The sequence below is a fragment of the Guillardia theta genome (assembly GCF_000315625.1).
Source record: "Guillardia theta CCMP2712 unplaced genomic scaffold GUITHscaffold_19, whole genome shotgun sequence".
NCBI classification, from domain to species: Eukaryota; class Cryptophyceae; order Pyrenomonadales; family Geminigeraceae; genus Guillardia; species Guillardia theta.
In genome coordinates, this window is record NW_005434655.1 from 800,266 (window position 1) to 818,283 (window position 18,018).

The 18,018-nt window shown below is 51.5% G+C and overlaps 4 protein-coding genes across 4 annotated transcripts in view; 2 read left to right on the plus strand and 2 right to left on the minus strand.

The window, feature by feature from the left end:
- Window positions 1–593: 593 nt before the first annotated feature.
- Window positions 594–3,231, plus strand: GUITHDRAFT_105261 (hypothetical protein; the record flags this gene model as incomplete). The annotated part of the gene is made up of 2 exons (XM_005836108.1): window positions 594–2,356; window positions 2,415–3,231. 2 exons carry the CDS (start codon window positions 594–596, stop codon window positions 3,229–3,231), a joined length of 2,580 nt encoding a protein of 859 aa, XP_005836165.1.
- A 5,332-nt stretch (window positions 3,232–8,563) lies between these two features.
- On the minus strand, window positions 8,564–9,750 carry GUITHDRAFT_105262 (hypothetical protein; the record flags this gene model as incomplete). The annotated part of the gene is made up of 3 exons (XM_005836109.1): window positions 8,564–8,935; window positions 9,281–9,468; window positions 9,591–9,750. The coding sequence occupies 3 exons, from the start codon at window positions 9,748–9,750 to the stop codon at window positions 8,564–8,566; spliced, it is 720 nt and encodes a 239-aa protein (XP_005836166.1).
- A 1,875-nt stretch (window positions 9,751–11,625) lies between these two features.
- GUITHDRAFT_68300 (hypothetical protein) lies at window positions 11,626–14,943 on the plus strand (the record flags this gene model as incomplete). Its single annotated transcript, XM_005836110.1, has 8 exons — window positions 11,626–11,971; window positions 12,002–12,159; window positions 12,208–12,354; window positions 12,403–12,535; window positions 13,216–13,460; window positions 14,532–14,609; window positions 14,654–14,718; window positions 14,775–14,943. 8 exons carry the CDS (start codon window positions 11,626–11,628, stop codon window positions 14,941–14,943), a joined length of 1,341 nt encoding a protein of 446 aa, XP_005836167.1.
- An 895-nt stretch (window positions 14,944–15,838) lies between these two features.
- The window catches only part of GUITHDRAFT_68252 (hypothetical protein), a gene marked incomplete at both ends in the record, with an annotated part of 2,678 nt that continues 498 nt past the window's right edge, over window positions 15,839–18,018 (minus strand). Inside the window, 4 exons of the mRNA XM_005836111.1 lie at window positions 15,839–15,994; window positions 16,150–16,240; window positions 16,555–16,994; window positions 17,064–17,720. Coding sequence (XP_005836168.1) covers window positions 15,839–15,994; window positions 16,150–16,240; window positions 16,555–16,994; window positions 17,064–17,720 — 1,344 coding nt within the window. The remainder of the gene's footprint in view (window positions 15,995–16,149; window positions 16,241–16,554; window positions 16,995–17,063; window positions 17,721–18,018) is intronic.

The window sequence follows — 18,018 nt, forward strand, 5'->3', positions numbered from 1 at the left end:
TGTTGGTGCGACGTGTAGCTGAGCGAGTACCATAGGTGTGCGGCCGCCGAAAAGCTGTACGAAGCTCTTCAGCACTTGGCTCATCAGACAGCGGAGGAGTAGGTGGGGCCTCTGGCTCCGAGGGTCGGGCAGATGGGAGGTCCAAGGTAGCACCAGAACCTGTAGGAGATGAAGCTAAATTCGTACCAGTGTTGCCAACGGAAAGATGATCGTGATTTCGATGAAGAGGGCCCTTCTGATACCACAGGGTCTCGTTGGAAAGCCTCCCAGAATGACTGCAAAGCAAGCTGAATCGTGCTGCTGAACCTTCCCCCCCCTGCTCCCCCTGCTCCAGTGGCAGGTGCCTCCTCCATTTTAAAATATCCAACACGCCATTCCCTCAATCCCAAGGTTGGGGTGATATACACCTTGACCAGCCGCCGAGTAAAGTTGACTGTGAAGGCTGTTTGAGGAAACGGGCCCCGAAACTAGACTGATACCGGTCCCAAGCTTTTTCAAATCAAGTCTCATAATATGCCCTTAAATTTCAAATGTGGGACAACAAGCTTCCCTCTCTCTTGGAGTTGAAAAATAATTCTCTCACTTCAGCTGCAATGACGAAACGCGGCAGGCAAGATGGGGGCGACGATGAGCAGTCCGCCCGTAACAGCAAGAGAGTACAAGGGAACAAGCAGGAGGAGCTCCGAAAGAAGGAGGAGAAGATCCGAAAAGAGAAGGAGGAGGAGCTCCGAAAGAAGGAAGAGGAGCTTCGAAAAGAGAAGGAGGAGGAGCTCCGAAAGAAGGAAGAGGAACTTCGACAAGAGAAGGAGGAGCTCCGAAAGAAGGAGGAGAAGATCCGAAATGATAAGACTGAGGCCATGCGGAAACTTCATCTCGAAGGCGAAATCAAGGAGTACTGGCAGGATGTTCTGAAGGACCTTGCAGACCAGGAGAAGAAACTAGAGAAGGAGAAGGAGGAGCTCCGAAAGGAGGAGCTCCGAAAGAAGGAGGAGAAGATCCGAAATGATAAGACTGAGGCCATGCGGAAACTTCATCTCGAAGGCGAAATCAAGGAGTACTGGCAGGATGTTCTGAAGGACCTTGCAGACCAGGAGAAGAAACTAGAGAAGGAGAAGGAGGAGCTCCGAAAGAAGGAGAAGGAGCTCCGAAAGAAGGAGGAGAAGATCCGAAATGATAAGACTGAGGCCATGCGGAAACTTCATCTCGAAGGCGAAATCAAGGAGTACTGGCAGGATGTTCTGAAGGACCTTGCAGACCAGGAGAAGAAACTAGAGAAGGAGAAGGAGAAGGAGGAGCTCCGAAAGGAGGAGCTCCGAAAGAAGGAGAAGGAGCTCCGAAAGAAGGAGGAGAATATCCGAAATGATAAGACTGAGGCCATGCGGAAACTTCATCTCGAAGGCGAAATCAAGGAGTACTGGCAGGATGTTCTGAAGGACCTTGCAGACCAGGAGAAGAAACTAGAGAAGGAGAAGGAGGAGCTCCGAAAGGAGGAGGAGCTCCGAAAGGAGGAGCTCCGAAAGAAGGAGGAGAATATCCGAAATGATAAGACTGAGGCCATGCGGAAACTTCATCTCGAAGGCGAAATCAAGGAGTACTGGCAGGATGTTCTGAAGGACCTTGCAGACCAGGAGAAGAAACTAGAGAAGGAGAAGGAGGAGCTCCGAAAGGATTGGAAAGGTCTCCGAGAGAGAGAGACCCACATCTCTTGGAAGGAGATAACTCGGAATCGTGACGCGGTGGGGTATATGGAGGAGGGAAATTTTTTTTGTCTCGATGGGTCGTTTTGGGATCAGCACAGCTCTGGACAAGGAAGGCAGCGGGTGCTCTACTGCAGGAAATGCTTCAATGAGCAGTGGGAGTTCATTAAGGACAGAGTGTGTAAGGACGGGAGTCTGGGTTGGATCTTAGGGCCTCCAGGGACGGGGAAGTCGTCGACGACCATGTCCTTTATACAATCGCTGAGCATGGAGGAGGGATGGATGGTGATGTGTGTGCGGCTGTGGAAGTGGAGTTCAATTCAAGTGCTCCAAGTTGATGATGGAGTTTTGAGAATCGCTGATTTGCCACGCAATGGTGCAGAAGAGATGCTGAGATGGGTCCTAAGAGAATGGTCTCAGGGCAAGAAGAAGTATCTTGTGTCCTTGGACGGTTACCAACAGGATGTACATGATCTGGCGCTCAGTGAATGCATGTGGTGGCTTCACAAGGACCGGGAAAACCGGCGGGTTGTCATCACGACGTCGATGAGTTCTCGAGAAAAGAAAAAAATTGAGCTCGATAGAATGGAGAAGGTAGAGGAGTTGATGGTGTACTCGTGGGCACTGGAGGAGTACCAGGAGCGAAATGTTCTACAAGAGTGTGGCCGGTGTAATGAAATGGAGCTTGGATGCGGAAGAAAGCTCGGAGGAGACAAGGTCGAGAGATGTCGAGTCAAAGTATCAGATTGTTGGAGGCTCATGCCGCCATATGTTCGAATGTACGACAGATCAAGCTATCCAAGATCTCTGTGCAGCGATGGACTCTGTCTATAATTTCACGACGCTCTTTGAAATGAACGTGGGCGACCTTTCAAAGCAGTTTGTCAATCGGCTGCATGGGAAGTATCGAATCGGAAACCAGGTGTACTGGACTTTTATCAGTAGGTTTGTTGCCAGGGAGCTAGCAGAGAAGCTCGGAGAATCGTTTGTGAGGAAGATTGAGCAGCTCCCTGGCATGACTGAGAATCCGTCTCTTCGGGGGATTTTGTTTGAGATGCTGTTCTTTGCTCGGATAGGACGAGATCCAGGGCTGCAGGTCAACCTCAGGTCAGAGAATCAAGCCGAGTCCGAGCAGCACGACGACTGGCAAAGGTGTAGCGTAATACCTCTTGAAGCAAGCGAAGTCCAGAAGGCTCTGAAGCAAGGAGAAGCAAGGTTGTGCCTGAAGCCGTTGAAATGGAATCAGGGGGGCTATGATGCAGTGATTTTGGACTCGAATGACAAGTTGGTGCGCTTCATACAGGTAACCATTGCGGAGACCCATGACCTTAAATTGCGGTTCATGTATGAGTGTCTGCAATCTTTGGGCATTGAGCAAGGGGGGACCTGGAAGGTTGAGATTGTGTTTGTCGTTCCAAAGGAGAATCTCTACAAGTTCAGAATGAAACGTGTGGAAGACGAATTTATACTTAAACAGTACAGGTGGACACGCGACTCTCAAGTAGTTGCAATGAACTCCAGACCGCAAGGATAGAGCCGACGTCGTGGAGTGTGGCTGCTTAACAAAGCCACAAGCACATGAATGTACAGAATGACATGGCGATGAGCATTGGCATGTAAGACGAATCTAACCAGCAAGGATGTGATGATTTGGCTTTATTGAAGCTACCCTGAGAATGAAGCAGTTGCACGCTATCACATGCATAGTTCCATGCTAGAGTAAGTGACGTGCAAGTTCCTCATTTCATGGAATGAATGTCACCAACAGAGAGAGAGTCACATACATCTGCATACAATGTGCAAGCATCATTGGTGACGCCACTTTCTTTTGGCTTTCACCTGATTCAAATCCATCGCAAACATAGAAAAGCAACAGCAAGTATCTTCAAATCTGCTTCACTTTCATCCCAGGTAGCATTCTGGTACCAGGATGCTAGGGTGGCAACGCAACAAGGAGGATCGCATTTCCTTCAAGTATTCGAAGGTTGCTTCTCTCAACGCACTCTGATCCATTTTCCTCATGTTTTCCTTCTCAAAGTGTGAAAATCGCTTATATAACTAAGATACATCATCATCGAGGCGTCTCAGTGCAAAAACAAGAAGGCAAGCCACATGCTTGTTGGGATAATGTAACCATGCAAATTTGAATCCTTGCCGCTCAAAACAATATTTGATGCATATTTACACCATCACAAGATCAAGAAAGCAAACATCATCATTAATATACAGTTAAAACTATTCTCACCATGCTTCAAAGCTTCTTTGTATTCACAAGCAACTCAACGAACTCAGATTCAAATCTTGTCTTTCCTCTTGGAATCCAAGAATGGGTCTCAACCATTATGGATAGGTTCAAAGAGAAGTTTTCTATTCATCCACATGACAGTACACATAGATTCGAAGTCTCTCACCATTCAAATTGGTTGTCGCGCGCGAGCAAGGGATCGGTTCGCCATCTCTTGCTTGGTCGAGGGAGGGGGGATTTGGGGAAAGTGAAGGAAAGGGGTGACCCCTACCCCCTTTTTCTATACTTCAAACTTGGAGAGCAGGGGGTGGAGGTGTCTTGTTTCCAATCACCTACCCTCGCATTCTCAAGAGAACCTGGGGTTAAAATGGGGGTACTCATGCGTGTAAATTCAAACCAGCCGTTTCTTGGGTGCAGGGGGGTGGAACACAGTTCACCATCACCCTGAAATCGCCTTAAAAGCGTATAGTAGAACTGTACGAGGAGCTCGAGATCCGGTACTAATAGGCTCCAAGAACAGCCTCAATTTGCCTTGTCTACCCCCTCACAACCACAAACGGGGTAGTGCTACCCTACCCGACATTTGATAGGGGAAAGGAGGGTAGTCTTAAGCAGATATGGGTGCTTCTGGACCCCAGACGGCAAGCTATGCCCCCCTCAGGACTAATTGGATCTGGCCCACTGGGCCAGCCTTTGTACCAGAAGCATTATTGAGTAATTCAAGATCATGACGTAATGACGAGACGCTTGTGATGATCGGTGGCATCAAGTAAGATCAAGACGTCAGTGTGAAGGAACTACCTCACGCCCGCTGATCCTTGTCGGCTTACATGCCATCGTTCCTTCTCTGAGAATCGGCAGGGAACACGAATCATCACCAGGATCGCGTCCTTCAAAAGGCGCCGGGCCCGCCACGCACCTGTGGAAGGAGGAGAGATGAGGGTTAGTGACGTGCGTAAGGCTGTGGAGATGAGGTAGTGTCAGAGTTGGTATCGGGGATGTATTTATTCAAGGCACTCTATCACATGATGCAAGGGAGGCTTCTGGGGGCCGCGACTCCCCTCTTTCTTCCCTCATCGATCTGTCGGCTCTATCCTTGCGGTCTGGAGTTCATTGCAACTACTTGAGAGTCGCGTGTCCACCCGTACTGTTTAAGTATAAATTCGTCTTCCACACGTTTCATTCTGAACTTGTAGAGATTCTCCTTTGGAACGACAAACACAATCTCAACCTTCCAGGTCCCCCCTTGCTCAATGCCCAAAGATTGCAGACACTCATACATGAACCGCAATTTAAGGTCATGGGTCTCCGCAATGGTTACCTGTATGAAGCGCACCAACTTGTCATTCGAGTCCAAAATCACTGCATCATAGCCCCCCTGATTCCATTTCAACGGCTTCAGGCACAACCTTGCTTCTCCTTGCTTCAGAGCCTTCTGGACTTCGCTTGCTTCAAGAGGTATTACGCTACACCGGAAGTTCAAAGTTTGCCAGTCGTCGTGCTGCTCGGACCGGCGGCTTGATTCTCTGACCTGAGGCCCAGTGTTTGATCTTTCCCTGGCATGCGGACTGGAACACGCTTCAGCCTCCTCCACCTGAGGATATGATGCCCTGGGCCATGGCGACCGTCTCCTCGCCTGTTTCTACCAGTTCGTTGGTCTCTCAGGTCGCCTCGTCGGACTCGCCGCTCGCAGCTCAGGCCTTGCAGGAGCTACTCGAGGATTTTTCCGATGTTCTGGTCGACGAACTACCAATCCAGCCACCTGTCTCGCGGGGGCAGTATGCCACCGACGTTGCGCTCCAGGAGGAGCTCGCTAAAATGATCGACTTCTTGTTGGCACGTGGCATCGAATGATTGAACGGAATAAAGGTCTTTCCTCTGAAGGAGTCCCTCAATTTCGTTTTTGTATTGATTATCGAGGAGTCAACAATCACCTTCTCGACGACAGTTTTCCGCCTCCCGTCCCTACCGAGCTCATGGAACGGATCGGGCGGGTGCTCTCGCAGCGTACTGAGTCCAGTACGGATACCCTATACTTCAGCAAGCTAGACATGGCTTCTGGGTTCTGGCAGCTAGCTCTCACTCCTGACAGCTCTCAACTTGCCAATACACTGGGTTTGTTACTGAACAAGGATCCTACCGTACCAATTCCGCGCTCTGCCCTTTGGTCTGAAAACGGCCACAGCTGCCTTCCAGAAGTTCTCACAGGGCATCCTCGCAGGTATGGCCAACGTTTTAGTCTACGTCGATGATGTCTTACTCTTTTCCATGGGTAATCCTCGTTCACACCTACAGCAGGTGCGTCTCCTACTGGAGCGCCTCCGCCACCACCAGGTCTTCGTTAAACGGAGCAAGTGTGTGTTTCTTCAGACGCAGATCAGTTTTCTCGGATACACTTTGAATGCGCGTGGGATTGCACCCGAAGCTAGCAAAGTCACGTGCTGCCATCGAAGATTTTCCGAGTCCGCCTCCTGCATACTTGTACTACGCCTTGCACATGATGATGCCGGCCATGTTGGTTCTGACAAGACCTACCTCTCACTTGTTGCCCGGCCGGTTGAAAGTCTACTGGAATAACATGAAGCGTGACGTCGAAAATTACGTGCATTCCTGCCTCATTTGCCAGGCTGCGAAGAACTACAAACAGAAACCCATCGGTTTGCCCAAGAGTCATGACGTTCCTGCTGACAAATTTGACAGTTACGTCATCTCCGTCGATCTACATAGCGGACTTCCGACTACCTCCCAAGGTCATGATTCTCTCTTCGTCATGTTGGACTCGTTCTCGCAACATGTCACGCTGGCTCCAACTCACAAGTCTGCTACGACCCAGGAACTTGTGGATTTATTTCTCCAATACTTCTATCGCACTCGTGGTCTTCCTGCTGCGATCCTTTCGGATAATGGGCCAAATGTCTCCTCGCATTTTTGGGATACAGTATTTCAGACGCTAGGCGTTCAGGCCAGTACGCCACTCTTCCAAGTACTATCCCCAGGCCAATGGTCGCGTTGAACGGATCAATGCATGCTCCGCACTAAACTCGCTCAGGGTTCCTCTGAATGGACAGTCCATCTTCCATTCATTGAGTTTGCCCTCAATCATGCCCCCCGTAGTGGAATACGGCAAGAATCCGCGCTCAGTTATGGACTTGACCCTTGATCAGGTTCTTCCTCAAGCCCGCACGACTGTCGACAACATCCGTGCAGGTGAAAACCTTAATCGAGATACCTTGGCCTCGATCGCCAATCGAGCAGAGACGCGTCTACTTCCTTCGAGTCTCGCCGCCCGCCGCCGCTTCGCTGGCAAGTGAAAGTTGGTGATTTGGTCTGGATCGACGCGCGTTTATTCAATCAGCAGTTTGAAATTCGCAAATTTCGAGATCGATACATTGGTCCTTTCCCAATCACCGAGGTTTGCAACAACAACAATTATCGAGTCACTCAGTTGATGTTCGCCAGCGCTTCCCTCGCATGGATCAAGATGTTTTTAATGCCAAGTTCCTACGCCCCCATGTGCGCAGGAAAGATCATTTGCAACAGCCTGTGGTTTCCCAACCTGTGCGAAGCAATATCTGGTTCGTTGGAAGGGATTTTCCTCCGCCGACGACACTTGTCGGAACCTGTTGCCCATCTCTCGCGTACACCGGGGCTCCGTCAGTTGCTTCAGAAATATGAACAGCATCGCACGCGTCAAGATGCTTCTGCTTCTTCTCATGGCCCGCAGCGGCAACGTCGTGCGCCTCTTCAATTAGGATTTTTACGTGCTGCGCCTGGAGCGTGTCAGAGGAAAAACAGATTTGACAAGGCTGAGAAAGCGAAGTTTTCTGAGTCCGGAGCACTCCAAGAAAGCGCAGAGAAGAGCGTGTCAGAGCTCATAGGAACCGAGCCCGAGTCAGACAAAGGCCTATCAGGATGAAAGGACAGTTGGCTGTCTCGTACTCGTGTTCGAAGCTGACTTCTCCTGGATGACCCAGGATACTAGCATGGTATCCTCTCGAAGGTCAGAAGGGATGCTTGTCAACTTCCAAGGACAGGACACCCCTCCTTTCTGGAGCCAAGAGACGACACCCCTGGCTCATTCCTCGAAGCTATAAAAGGAAGAAACTCGTCAGAGCTAGGTGGTCCTCTTCCCCTTTCGTGTGTGTCCACGATTGTGTGTGTGTGTGAAAGAAATAAAAGAGAGTTAGATCTCCTTCTGTTTCACCGCTTTCCCTCTTAGTAGAGAAATCCAACGTGAGTTCTTATTGAACTGCGCTTGAAGGTCCACTCGAGAATCTTCGAGGTGTGACACATTCACTAGAACCTGTGGAAATTGCGCAAGCCACTACAGAGACAATGTTCTTATTGAACTGCGCTTGAAGGTCCACTCGAGAATCTTCGAGGTGTGACACATTCACTAGAACCTGTGGAAATTGCGCAAGCCACTACAGAGACAATACATTGTGACATCACGAGATTGGACAGTGCAGCATGTGGCTCTTCAAAGGCCCAAAGCTGAACCATAACGTTTCTGGGAAAGTTGATGCCGAAGTTGATTCTAAATTGCGTAAGGATTGAGTCTTGATACATCGCTGTCTTGAATTTTTATTTGACAGATTGAAATAAACTACTATTCTAGAATTTACTGTGCTGGCATGGGTCTCGTTATCCTTCTTATTCTCTTCTTCCTTGTCATGGTGCTCTGTATGGTTGGTATGTCCAAAGTTGCCTTGTTGCTCGATTTGATGATAAGTTTGTTGCGCATAAGGCTTGACTCTTGCTTGCATTCTTCTGATTCTATACCCATGAGTATGTTCAGCTCTTCTTCGATGTCGTTGTCATCAAATTCGTCTTCATGGAAGCTCATCTTCTGTGATAGTATGTTGTTGATATCCTTTACGTCAGAGTGTGTCTCTTCCAGATCTGTCATGATATCGTCAACATCGGATAACTTCTTGTCAAGTCCCAGGTTCTTCATTGCCGTTGCGGTCGTCTTGACGGCTGAGATGAGTGTCTGGTCCAATTCCGAGTTGACGGTAGATGACCTCGAGGTGCTGTTCAAAGCTTTCCCTTTTCCTTACGAGCTGTGTCAACTTCATCCTCTTCTGTTTTGATTTGATTAGGAGTGGTTTCAATGTAGCACGGTCTCTCGATTTTACTACTGCAGCAATCTCTGCTATCGTCATCCCGCCCAGGCTTAGCAGGTGAGTCAGCTCTGCCAAGCTGCCCCCTTTGCCCCAGGGTCCTCTCTTGGCTCGGCATCTGCTCACATGTACGGCTGTGAACGTGGCAGTGAAGTCCTCTCTTCCCTCCCAGAGCTTCTCCGGCCTTGTGCATTGCGGAGGAAGGAAACAGTCACCGGGATCTCATCAGCACTCGCTATCTCGGATCTATACGGAGCCTTCCACATGATCGCTTTACTCTCTTGCACTGAGTCTACGATCAGTCCGATCTCTTCGAACTTCTTCTTCAGCTTGTCCTCGTGGTTCACATACACCGACGAGATCCCCAGGAGAGTCATGGAGATGAAGGAAGTCACCTCGTTGCCTGCTGTGGCAGTGTATGTCTCGACCTTCCGAAGTTCTGCTTCTTAGCTTCCTCCATCTGTTGCATAAACCACTCTCTGGATGCGTCACTCCATCCAGCTAAAGCTTGTTGTAGAAGCTCACGTCGTGCCTGCTGACATGTCGAGCGGATGGCTTCTGCCGCGGATAGCGTCGGGGGTGCATCCCTCCACAGCCTTGCAAGCCTGAGCTGTCCTGCTGTTAGGAAATCGCACAAGCTCGCCCTGCGTGTGTTGCGAACACTTTCATCATACTGAAGAACCATACTTAGAAAGCTGTTTGAACTATACAGACCTCTTGCTCGCAGCTTCCTTCGCGCCCTGGCGGCTTCCCCTACACCGCGCGTGCAGTGGGCATGCCTCGGCGCTGCCTGCAGCTGCCTGACTAATATACCCGGCGCTGCCTGATATACCCGGCGCTGCCTCGGTGATATACCCGGCGCTGCCTGATATACCCGGCGAGACCACGAAGTATATAAAAATATGGCAGAGGAGGGAGCAGAGCAGAAGCACGGCTGCCATAGGGGCCAGCCAAGTCGGGCCGAACTGCCAGGTCACGAGACTAGAATGAGAGCAAGGTGATGAAGTAACAAGCCATGTAAACCTACCTAGCATTCTAATAAACTCAACAACTACTAGGGTTTAGGGTTTAGGGTTTAGGCGCCGGGTAGGGTTTAGGGTTTGGGGTTTAGGACCAGGCCAGCAAGTCCACAAAGGCTTAGGTCAGAAAGGCTTCGTCGCTGTAGGGGCCAACGTCATCTGGAGGCAGAGAGAGGTCGAGTGGATCATCTCCTCAAGTGGCCGCCCAGAGGCGAACGACGCGGGATTTCGAGCTTTCCGAGAGAGCGAAGCGATGGAGGGAGTACACCTGACTTTGTTCAGCGAGGACCCGAAGATCAGGGAGGCGCTCGCAGTCGAGTTGACAGCTGATCGATTCGTGTCCAGGAACAAGCTCAAGAAGGCATCGATGCAGAAGAAGAAGGCAGGCGGCATCTACCCGTGGACTGCCCGTGGACCCCTACCATCCCGAGAAAATGCCACTTTGAAGATAACCCCTATTCTTCCCCCACCCACCATTCTTCTTCCCACAAATGAGGGTCCCCCAACCGGTCCTAAATTTGCACATTTGAAGCATCTGGCGAACTCAAATTGAAATTATCAAAATACCCCCTATTACTATACTTTTGGAAGGGGTATCTCTCAGCTACCCTTCATTCAGATATTGAGAAGTTCGAAATTGATACCCCGATGAAAATAATTGCAAAAGGTTTGAACCCCTACCCACCTCCAAGTACCCCTACCCCCTTGTTCAGACAGGCTCGATCTGCTGCCATGCCGGCAGCTCGCGGTTGCTGAGTGTTGCCCCTCCCCTCCCCTCCCCTCCCCTCCCTCCTGGACTCTTCTTCCTCTTCCTGGCCTCCTGTCGTCTACCGCTCTCGCCGCTCCTGTTCCTCTCGTCCTCTTGCACAAGGTGAGGCCGTTTGTCAGTTTAGTGAACCAGCGCTTTGCTCGGTCTGCTGCACCTGCTTTCTATAGCGCTTGTTGTCACTTTCTACCTGATCACAGCGTTGAAGAGCTGACCCTTGACACAAGGTCGTGCCCATTCTTCATTGAGGAAACGTATATCTCTCTCGTTGTGGAGAGATCAAGTGTTGCATTGGGGGGTCTGTCTGTGGACGTATCTAGGCGATCTTCATGATAGCTTGAGGGGTACCTCGCACAGAACAAAGGAACACTTGAAACTACACGACTACAAGATGGTATCGAGCCGCAGGAAAGACTTTGGGTGGATTGCTCGATACCTCTCTCGAAAATCCTCCTGGGTTTTGTTCAGCCAACCAGTCATCTTGATGGCTATCTTCTGCTTGAGCTGCTCACTCAGAGTTGATAAGGTGGAGGCCGTGATAGCACCAGGGTCGAATGAGGGCTACTCCGGTTACAGCGGCGCATTTGGCTCGGGGTTGGAGCTGAAGACCGCATCCTCGAGTGCTAGGTTGCAGAGATCTCGGAGTGAGTCTGCGCTGGCCATGCTTGAACGGAAACTGTCCGGGTCCTCCATGGGCCAGGCAGGTTCTGTTCCCGTTCCCGGAGAGCGAATCATGACCTTCAGTGAACTGTTTGCAAAACTTTCTCGCCCTGAGATGCTCGAGGGTGTGAGACCTGCATACATTAACTCCAACTCGGAGGCTCTGGACAGGAAGCAGCGGGAGAAGCTTGTTGTGATCTTGGTTGGTCTTCCTGCGAGAGGAAAGAGCTACATTTCACATCGACTGGTAAATTACCTGAATTGGTATGGAATTCACTGCCGTCTGTTCAATGTTGGGGCATTTCGAAGGCAAAAGATGGCAGAAGATGCGACCAAAGGCTCCCGCGCTGATTTCTTCAACAAGGACAACAGGGATGCAGCTCAGAAGCGAGAGGAACTAGCAGCTGAAGTTCTAGATCAACTTCTTGATTGGCTCGTCAACGGTGAGATCTTGACGTGGCGTCTGTTTCAGTCTGTGATGAGCTGATCAGGTGGAGGGAACCTTGCTATTTTCGATGCAACTAACACCACGAGAGAACGAAGAAAGCGTGTGATTGAGCGCTGTCTCAAAGAGAAAGGGATACAGTGCATTTTTGTGGAGTCTATCTGCAATGATGCAAAGGTTGTTGAAGCCAATCTGGCAGAAAAGGTGACTCAGATTGACGCCCTTGTCTGTTTTTAAACTTTTCGTTGGAAGGTTCGACTCTCTCCTGATTTCAAGGGCATGGATTTCCACACCGCGATGAAGGACTTGAAAACAAGGATTGCGAATTATGAGGCAGTGTATGAAGAACTAGATGAAGCTGAAACTGACTCCACCGGGAAGAGCATCAGCTTCATCAAGGTAATCCGATGGGCCTTCCTTGCGGATGCGATGTCAAGCTTTTGTTAGGTCATCAATCTCTCCTCCAAGGTCATTGCGAACAACGTGCACGGAGGCATCGCACGATCTGTGCTCACTTTCTTGATGAACCTCCACATTGTTCAAAGGCCCATATTTCTTGTACGTGCACCGAATGCAGATGGTCTCGAAGATCAAGAAACTACCTTTCCAGGCCTGCAGATGCCTGGAGGTATATGATGACAATATTATGCCTTTAGAAGAGGCTGACACTTTACTTTCTTTCAAGGTGTGTTGAAAGACATCTCAAAGCTGGATGGAAAAGAAGTTACTGAAGGAAGCGAGACTGACCTCCGAAACACGGGCAAGTACGATAGCCAAGTCGATCCTGTAAGGCGTAGAACTTCATACACGGATTTGTATGGAAGATATCAATCTTCCGAGATGAACACTCAGCCTATCGTCCAATTCGAGGATGAAAGATCGGCTGTTCTGGAACTGGCTGGTGAAGTGAATGTAGTCGTTGTGCGCAAAGGAGACAACACCTTGCCATGCTCGGTTCATTTTCAGACCGTGGATGGATCAGCAAAGGCAGGAATTCACTATGTTCATAATTCCGGAGTACTTAATTTTGCATCCTTGCAAAGCAGAGCTGAAATTAAGGTTCGATATGATCGAACTTGGGGACTTGTGGATTCTGACTTTCCTTCTTCCATTAGGTTATGATTATGGACTGCCAGAACTGCCATGAACCGGATGAAAATTTCTCTATTGTATTATCTGGAATCCAACCTGCTGGTGTCAGTCTTGGGAGAAAGCAGCAATGCACTGTCACAATATTGAACGACGATGCAGGATTGCCAGAAAGACTTCGAATGGATTGGTCCAGGCTTCGATTCCCAGACTCGTCAAAATTGACAAGGGGACTCAATGATGGCGGCAGGGAGGTCGCAGATAGGCTGGGAGTTCTTCTTGAAGAGCAAGTCCAGGAGTTCTACATGAGGCAGCACAAACAAAAGTTGGAGAAGGTCAAAGTTGTACGAGATCTGTGCCAAGTCAAGCTGTTGGACATCCAAGAGGACATCAACAGCACCATTCATCGACGAGGTGTGGTGGAAGCAGCCATGCAGATCCAACACAGACTGGATGGAGAGGTAGTTGACTCGTCCAAGCGCGCGCTTCTGTTCTCTGAACCATATCACTCAGGGAAGCTTTGGAGGAGCCAAGATGCATCAAAACATCACCTCTACGATACGCTTGACTGGCCACCTGTACAACCGTCATCTTTTGGAGAAGGTGTTTCCCTAATTTTCTATTGTCGAGTTTGTGATCTTGGTCGATGAAGGCGCTTGATATCATCGAAGAAAAGCAAGGTCTTACTCGCAGTGTCGGGGAACCAGTAATGGGGGGTCACACGAATCGGCTATCGCAGATCACGTTAAAGGTTCTAGCTGCAGCTGTTGATGCGTGTTGATTGACTTGTTGATTTGAAGGTTCACTGCGTCCGAGCCAAGTCCGACATGAAAGAAATCATCAGCCGGATCAAGGAGATTTTCGAAGAAGATCGTTTGAAGTGAAATCCTTCCGAGTGACATTGGGTTCCCTCACTGGGTATGCAGACGGATAGAGGAAGGATGGGCAACAGAGGAATCTGAGATGGTGGAGGGAGTCGAAGTGAGTGTAGCTCTTCCCTTGTCATGTTGTTCGCTCACTAGAGGAACAAGGTCATCGAAGCTGCCAGGGACGTGGGGGAATTGGGGAAGCTGAAACAGGTGAACTTGGATCCTCTACACTTGGTGGGACTGACAGGGAGACAGCGGCTGGATGAAAAGCAAGAAGCGTTGAAGGCCTGTGAGAAAGAGCTGGAGTGCGCCGAGGTAGCAGTGGGCTGCGATTGATTTTTCGAAGTTCATGCTGTTCCTCCTCGCAGAACACAGTCAAGGAGATGGAAGGGATGTCGGAAGAGCAGATACAAGAGTACTGCAGCAAGACCTACGCGCCCCATGTGATTCTATGGCAATCTTGCGGGTCAGTCGCTGACTGGAGCCTGCCAGGTGTTCACGAGCACACTGCCGTTGGCTTCAGGAACTGGCAAGAGGCTCTTCCTTGAGGCAAGAACTGCCCCTTGTTGATGTCGCCGGGCTGACGTGCTACGCGTGCAGGAGGGTTACCATGAGGAGACGAGTGCGCTGAACATGGTGGACATCGGAGCTTGCCATGGCATGACCCTTGCCGAGCTCTATGACAGCATGTCAAAGGTGCCCTGCAGCCACTAGTGTTGTCCTCGGTAACGCAAGTCCAGGACGCGATCAGGCAGTTCCTCGTCTCCCCTTACACGGCCAAGGTGCCGGGAGGAGAGTCGCTCAGGTCTGCTGGGCTCGTGCTGGAGGGTCTGACCGTCTGATCCTTGTGCATCTCGTCAGGGATGTTGTGAACAGGCTTGAGCCGTTTGTTGTCGATCGTATTGAGCGCCAGCGATCGCCTGTGGTTGTCGTTTCGCACCTGTCGACGCTGCAAGTCCTCTACCAATACTTCGTGGGAACAAGCTCGAAGACACCTTTTTGGAAGCTGCACATCCCGCATGGAAGGTAGACATGGAGGAAGCGGAGGGAGGTGGGAGGAGCAGGAGCAGGAGCAGGAGCAGGACGAAGAGGAGGTAGAGTTGTGGTGGAAGAGGATGAAGGGAGGAAGAGAAGGAGTGTCTAGGAATGGAAGGAGATTGTGACGGCAAGGTGATGACTGTTTGGGTCTTTTCAGTGTGATCCAGCTCGTGCCGCATCTCTTCGGCTTCGAGGAGAGGAGGTGAGAAGAGCAAAGGAGAGATCGAGGAAGGTATGACTCCCGTGCTATCAGATTCACGTTCCGATCGGAGGGGATGAAGAGGATAGAGAGCGACTCAGCGGTAAGCTGATAACTTGTGTTATTGCTCGTTCAATACTCACTTCCTCCTCCTCTCTTCCTCCTTGCCCCCTCCTCTGACTTCCTCCTCCACCTCCACCTCTCCTTCCCTACAGGCTGTCCACATGTCGTCACATTGGGAGTGACACCAAACTATTGTACAGTAATGCTTCTGTCTCTGTTAATTTTTCTTCACTTGAAAAGAATAACTCGATCTGTCTCCCTCTCCCTGCACTACAGCCCCTCCTTCCCGCTACACTTTTCCCTTCCGATGGTACATGCTCCCCTGCATGTGCTCTTCTGGTACAAGATGGGCATCAAGTTGCAGACGAGGCAGAGGGACGAGGACGAGGATGGAAAGAGGAAGAGAACAAGGAGGGGGTCAACGAAGAGAAGGAGGACGACAACGAGGAGGAGGAAGAGGAGGAGTGGAACGAAGAGGAGGAGGAGGAGGAGGAGAAACCTGGCACAGCCCAGTCGACATGCTGAGCAGAAAGTCGCTGGATGTACTCTTCCCTCCGCAGAACCTCCCACGTGCCCTCCTGGCCCTCCCCCTGCCCTCAGTGTGTCAGTGGAGCTCGGAGCAGCTTCAGCCTACGTGGAGGAGGAGGATGTGCGAGTGGTACTTGACGAGCGTGTCACGATGACCGACGGATACGAAGACGGAGCAGAGCGAAGGGAGGAGAGCGTACAGCCTTGCCTCCGAGCTCGTGTCTAGCGCGCTGGTGGCTTCATCCAGGAACACCTGGAGGAGGAGGAGGAGGAGGAGGAGGAGGACGAGGACGAGGACGAGGAGGACAAGGAGGACAAGGAGGAGGACGAGGAGGACGAGGACAAGGAGGAGGAGGACGAGTCAGCGGAGAGATGACAAGGGAGACTGCAGAGAGGGTTGGTGGAGACCTGCTGGACTTTGCCGTAGTTGATAAGACGGGCAAAGGAGAGTCTTTGCTGCTCCCCGGGAGAAAGTCTTCGGCTCCAGTCAACCTCCTTGCTGCACGTGTCAGGAGGGAAAGAAGAGGGAGGAGGAGGAGATGCTGGTGGAAGGAGCGAAGAAGATCACTGAAGCAGAGGAGAGCGAAGGTGGGCAGAAGCAGGTGAGCAGGAGCAGGAGCAGGAGCAGGAGCAGGAGGAGGCGAGGAGGAGGAGGAGGAGGAGGAGGAGGAGGAGGAGGAGGAGGAGGAGGAGGAGGAGGAGCAGCAGCAGCAGCAGCAGAGCAGCAGCAGCAGCAGCAGCAGACGAGGAGGAGGACGAGGACGACGACGAGGAGGAGGAAACAAGCTGTAGCCGCAGCTGCAGCCGCAGCACTCATTCTCACCCGGACCGAGGTCTTGTCCATCGAGACGCCCCAGCCCCACCTCGTTGAGCAGCTGGAGCAGGCGAGCAGAGTCCGTGACAGACCCGCAAACTCCGAGGTGGGGGTAGCAGATGCAGTCAGCGAGGCTGCCCATGGGCATGTAGACCTTCTGCGGGAGGAAGAAAACCGGATCCCCCAGCTGGACTGAGCCTGACCCTGACTCCCAAAGGCCGCAGAGGACGCGGAGGAGGGAGGTCTTGCCTGCTCCGGAGGGCCCCATGATCAGGAGGGACTCGCCGGCCTCCAGCGTGACCCGAAGATCCTGCACAAGCTTGCGGACGGTGCGGGGGACGCAGACTGACAAGCTGCGGATGACGAGGCCTTGGCCTTCAGCCTGCTGTGAAGGCGGAGGGGAGGAGGAAGAGGAGAAGGTCTGCATGCTGATCTCCCGCTCTCCTCGCTGAGACCTGTCGAGGAGGGCAGAGTCCGTGCTGCGATTGACGTCCTCGAAGGTGAAGACCTGTTCGAGCTGCTTGCTCCCGACGATGGCGATCACGAGAGCTTCGAGGCGATCGAGCCCGGTGGCGAAGGAGGAGAACTCGTCCGTCCTGTTGGCGATGACGAAGAGGGAGTAGCGAAGCATGAAGAATGCATCCTGCGCCTGCTTCACGACTCCAAACTCCACCTCTCCTGCAAGGTACTGCGGAGCCACAAGGACGGCCGGGAGGATCCCAGTGAGGTACTGGGTCGCGTTCTGGAACATCTCAAGTCCGAACATGCACCAAATGACGTTGCGGTTGTTGGCGATGAGAGCAGAGAGGAAAGAGCGAGAGGTCTGAAGCTCCCGCCCCCCCCCGTTGTACATGGCGATCGACTCAGCGTTCTCTCGCACCCGGACGAGGTTGAAGCGGAGATCAGCCTCGCACTTGCGCTGGATGAAGTTAAGGACTGTGAGCCTCTTTCCGAAGAGCCAGGTGATGGCGCCGGTGATGAGAATGGAGTAGAGGATCGTGAAGACTGCAAGCTTGCCTGAGATGTTGTAGAGGATGGCGCCGAAGGAGAAGATCTGAAGGCCAGCGCCGAGAAAGACGACCATGAAGTTGAGAGAGGTTTTTGTGAACGACTCGATGTCACTGACGATACGCTGATCCGGGTTGTCGATGCTGTGTAGAACGTCCTCATCGTGGCTCCCCTCCGATGACTGCAATGGTTCATGTCAGAGTTTGCGGGGAAGAAAGGGTAGGACGAGGACGAGGACGAGGACGAGGACGAGGACGAGGACGAGAAAGATGGGAGGGGAGAGAGAGGAGGAGGGAAAGAAGGGGAAAGAGGAAAATGCCAAGTGCAGGTGGAAGAAGCTCGAGAAGCAGAGCAATGCACAACGGAGCAGATGAAAAGATAAGGAGGACGAGGACGAGGACGAGAAGGACGAGGATTAGGACAAGGATTAGGACAAGGAGGACGAGGACGAGGAC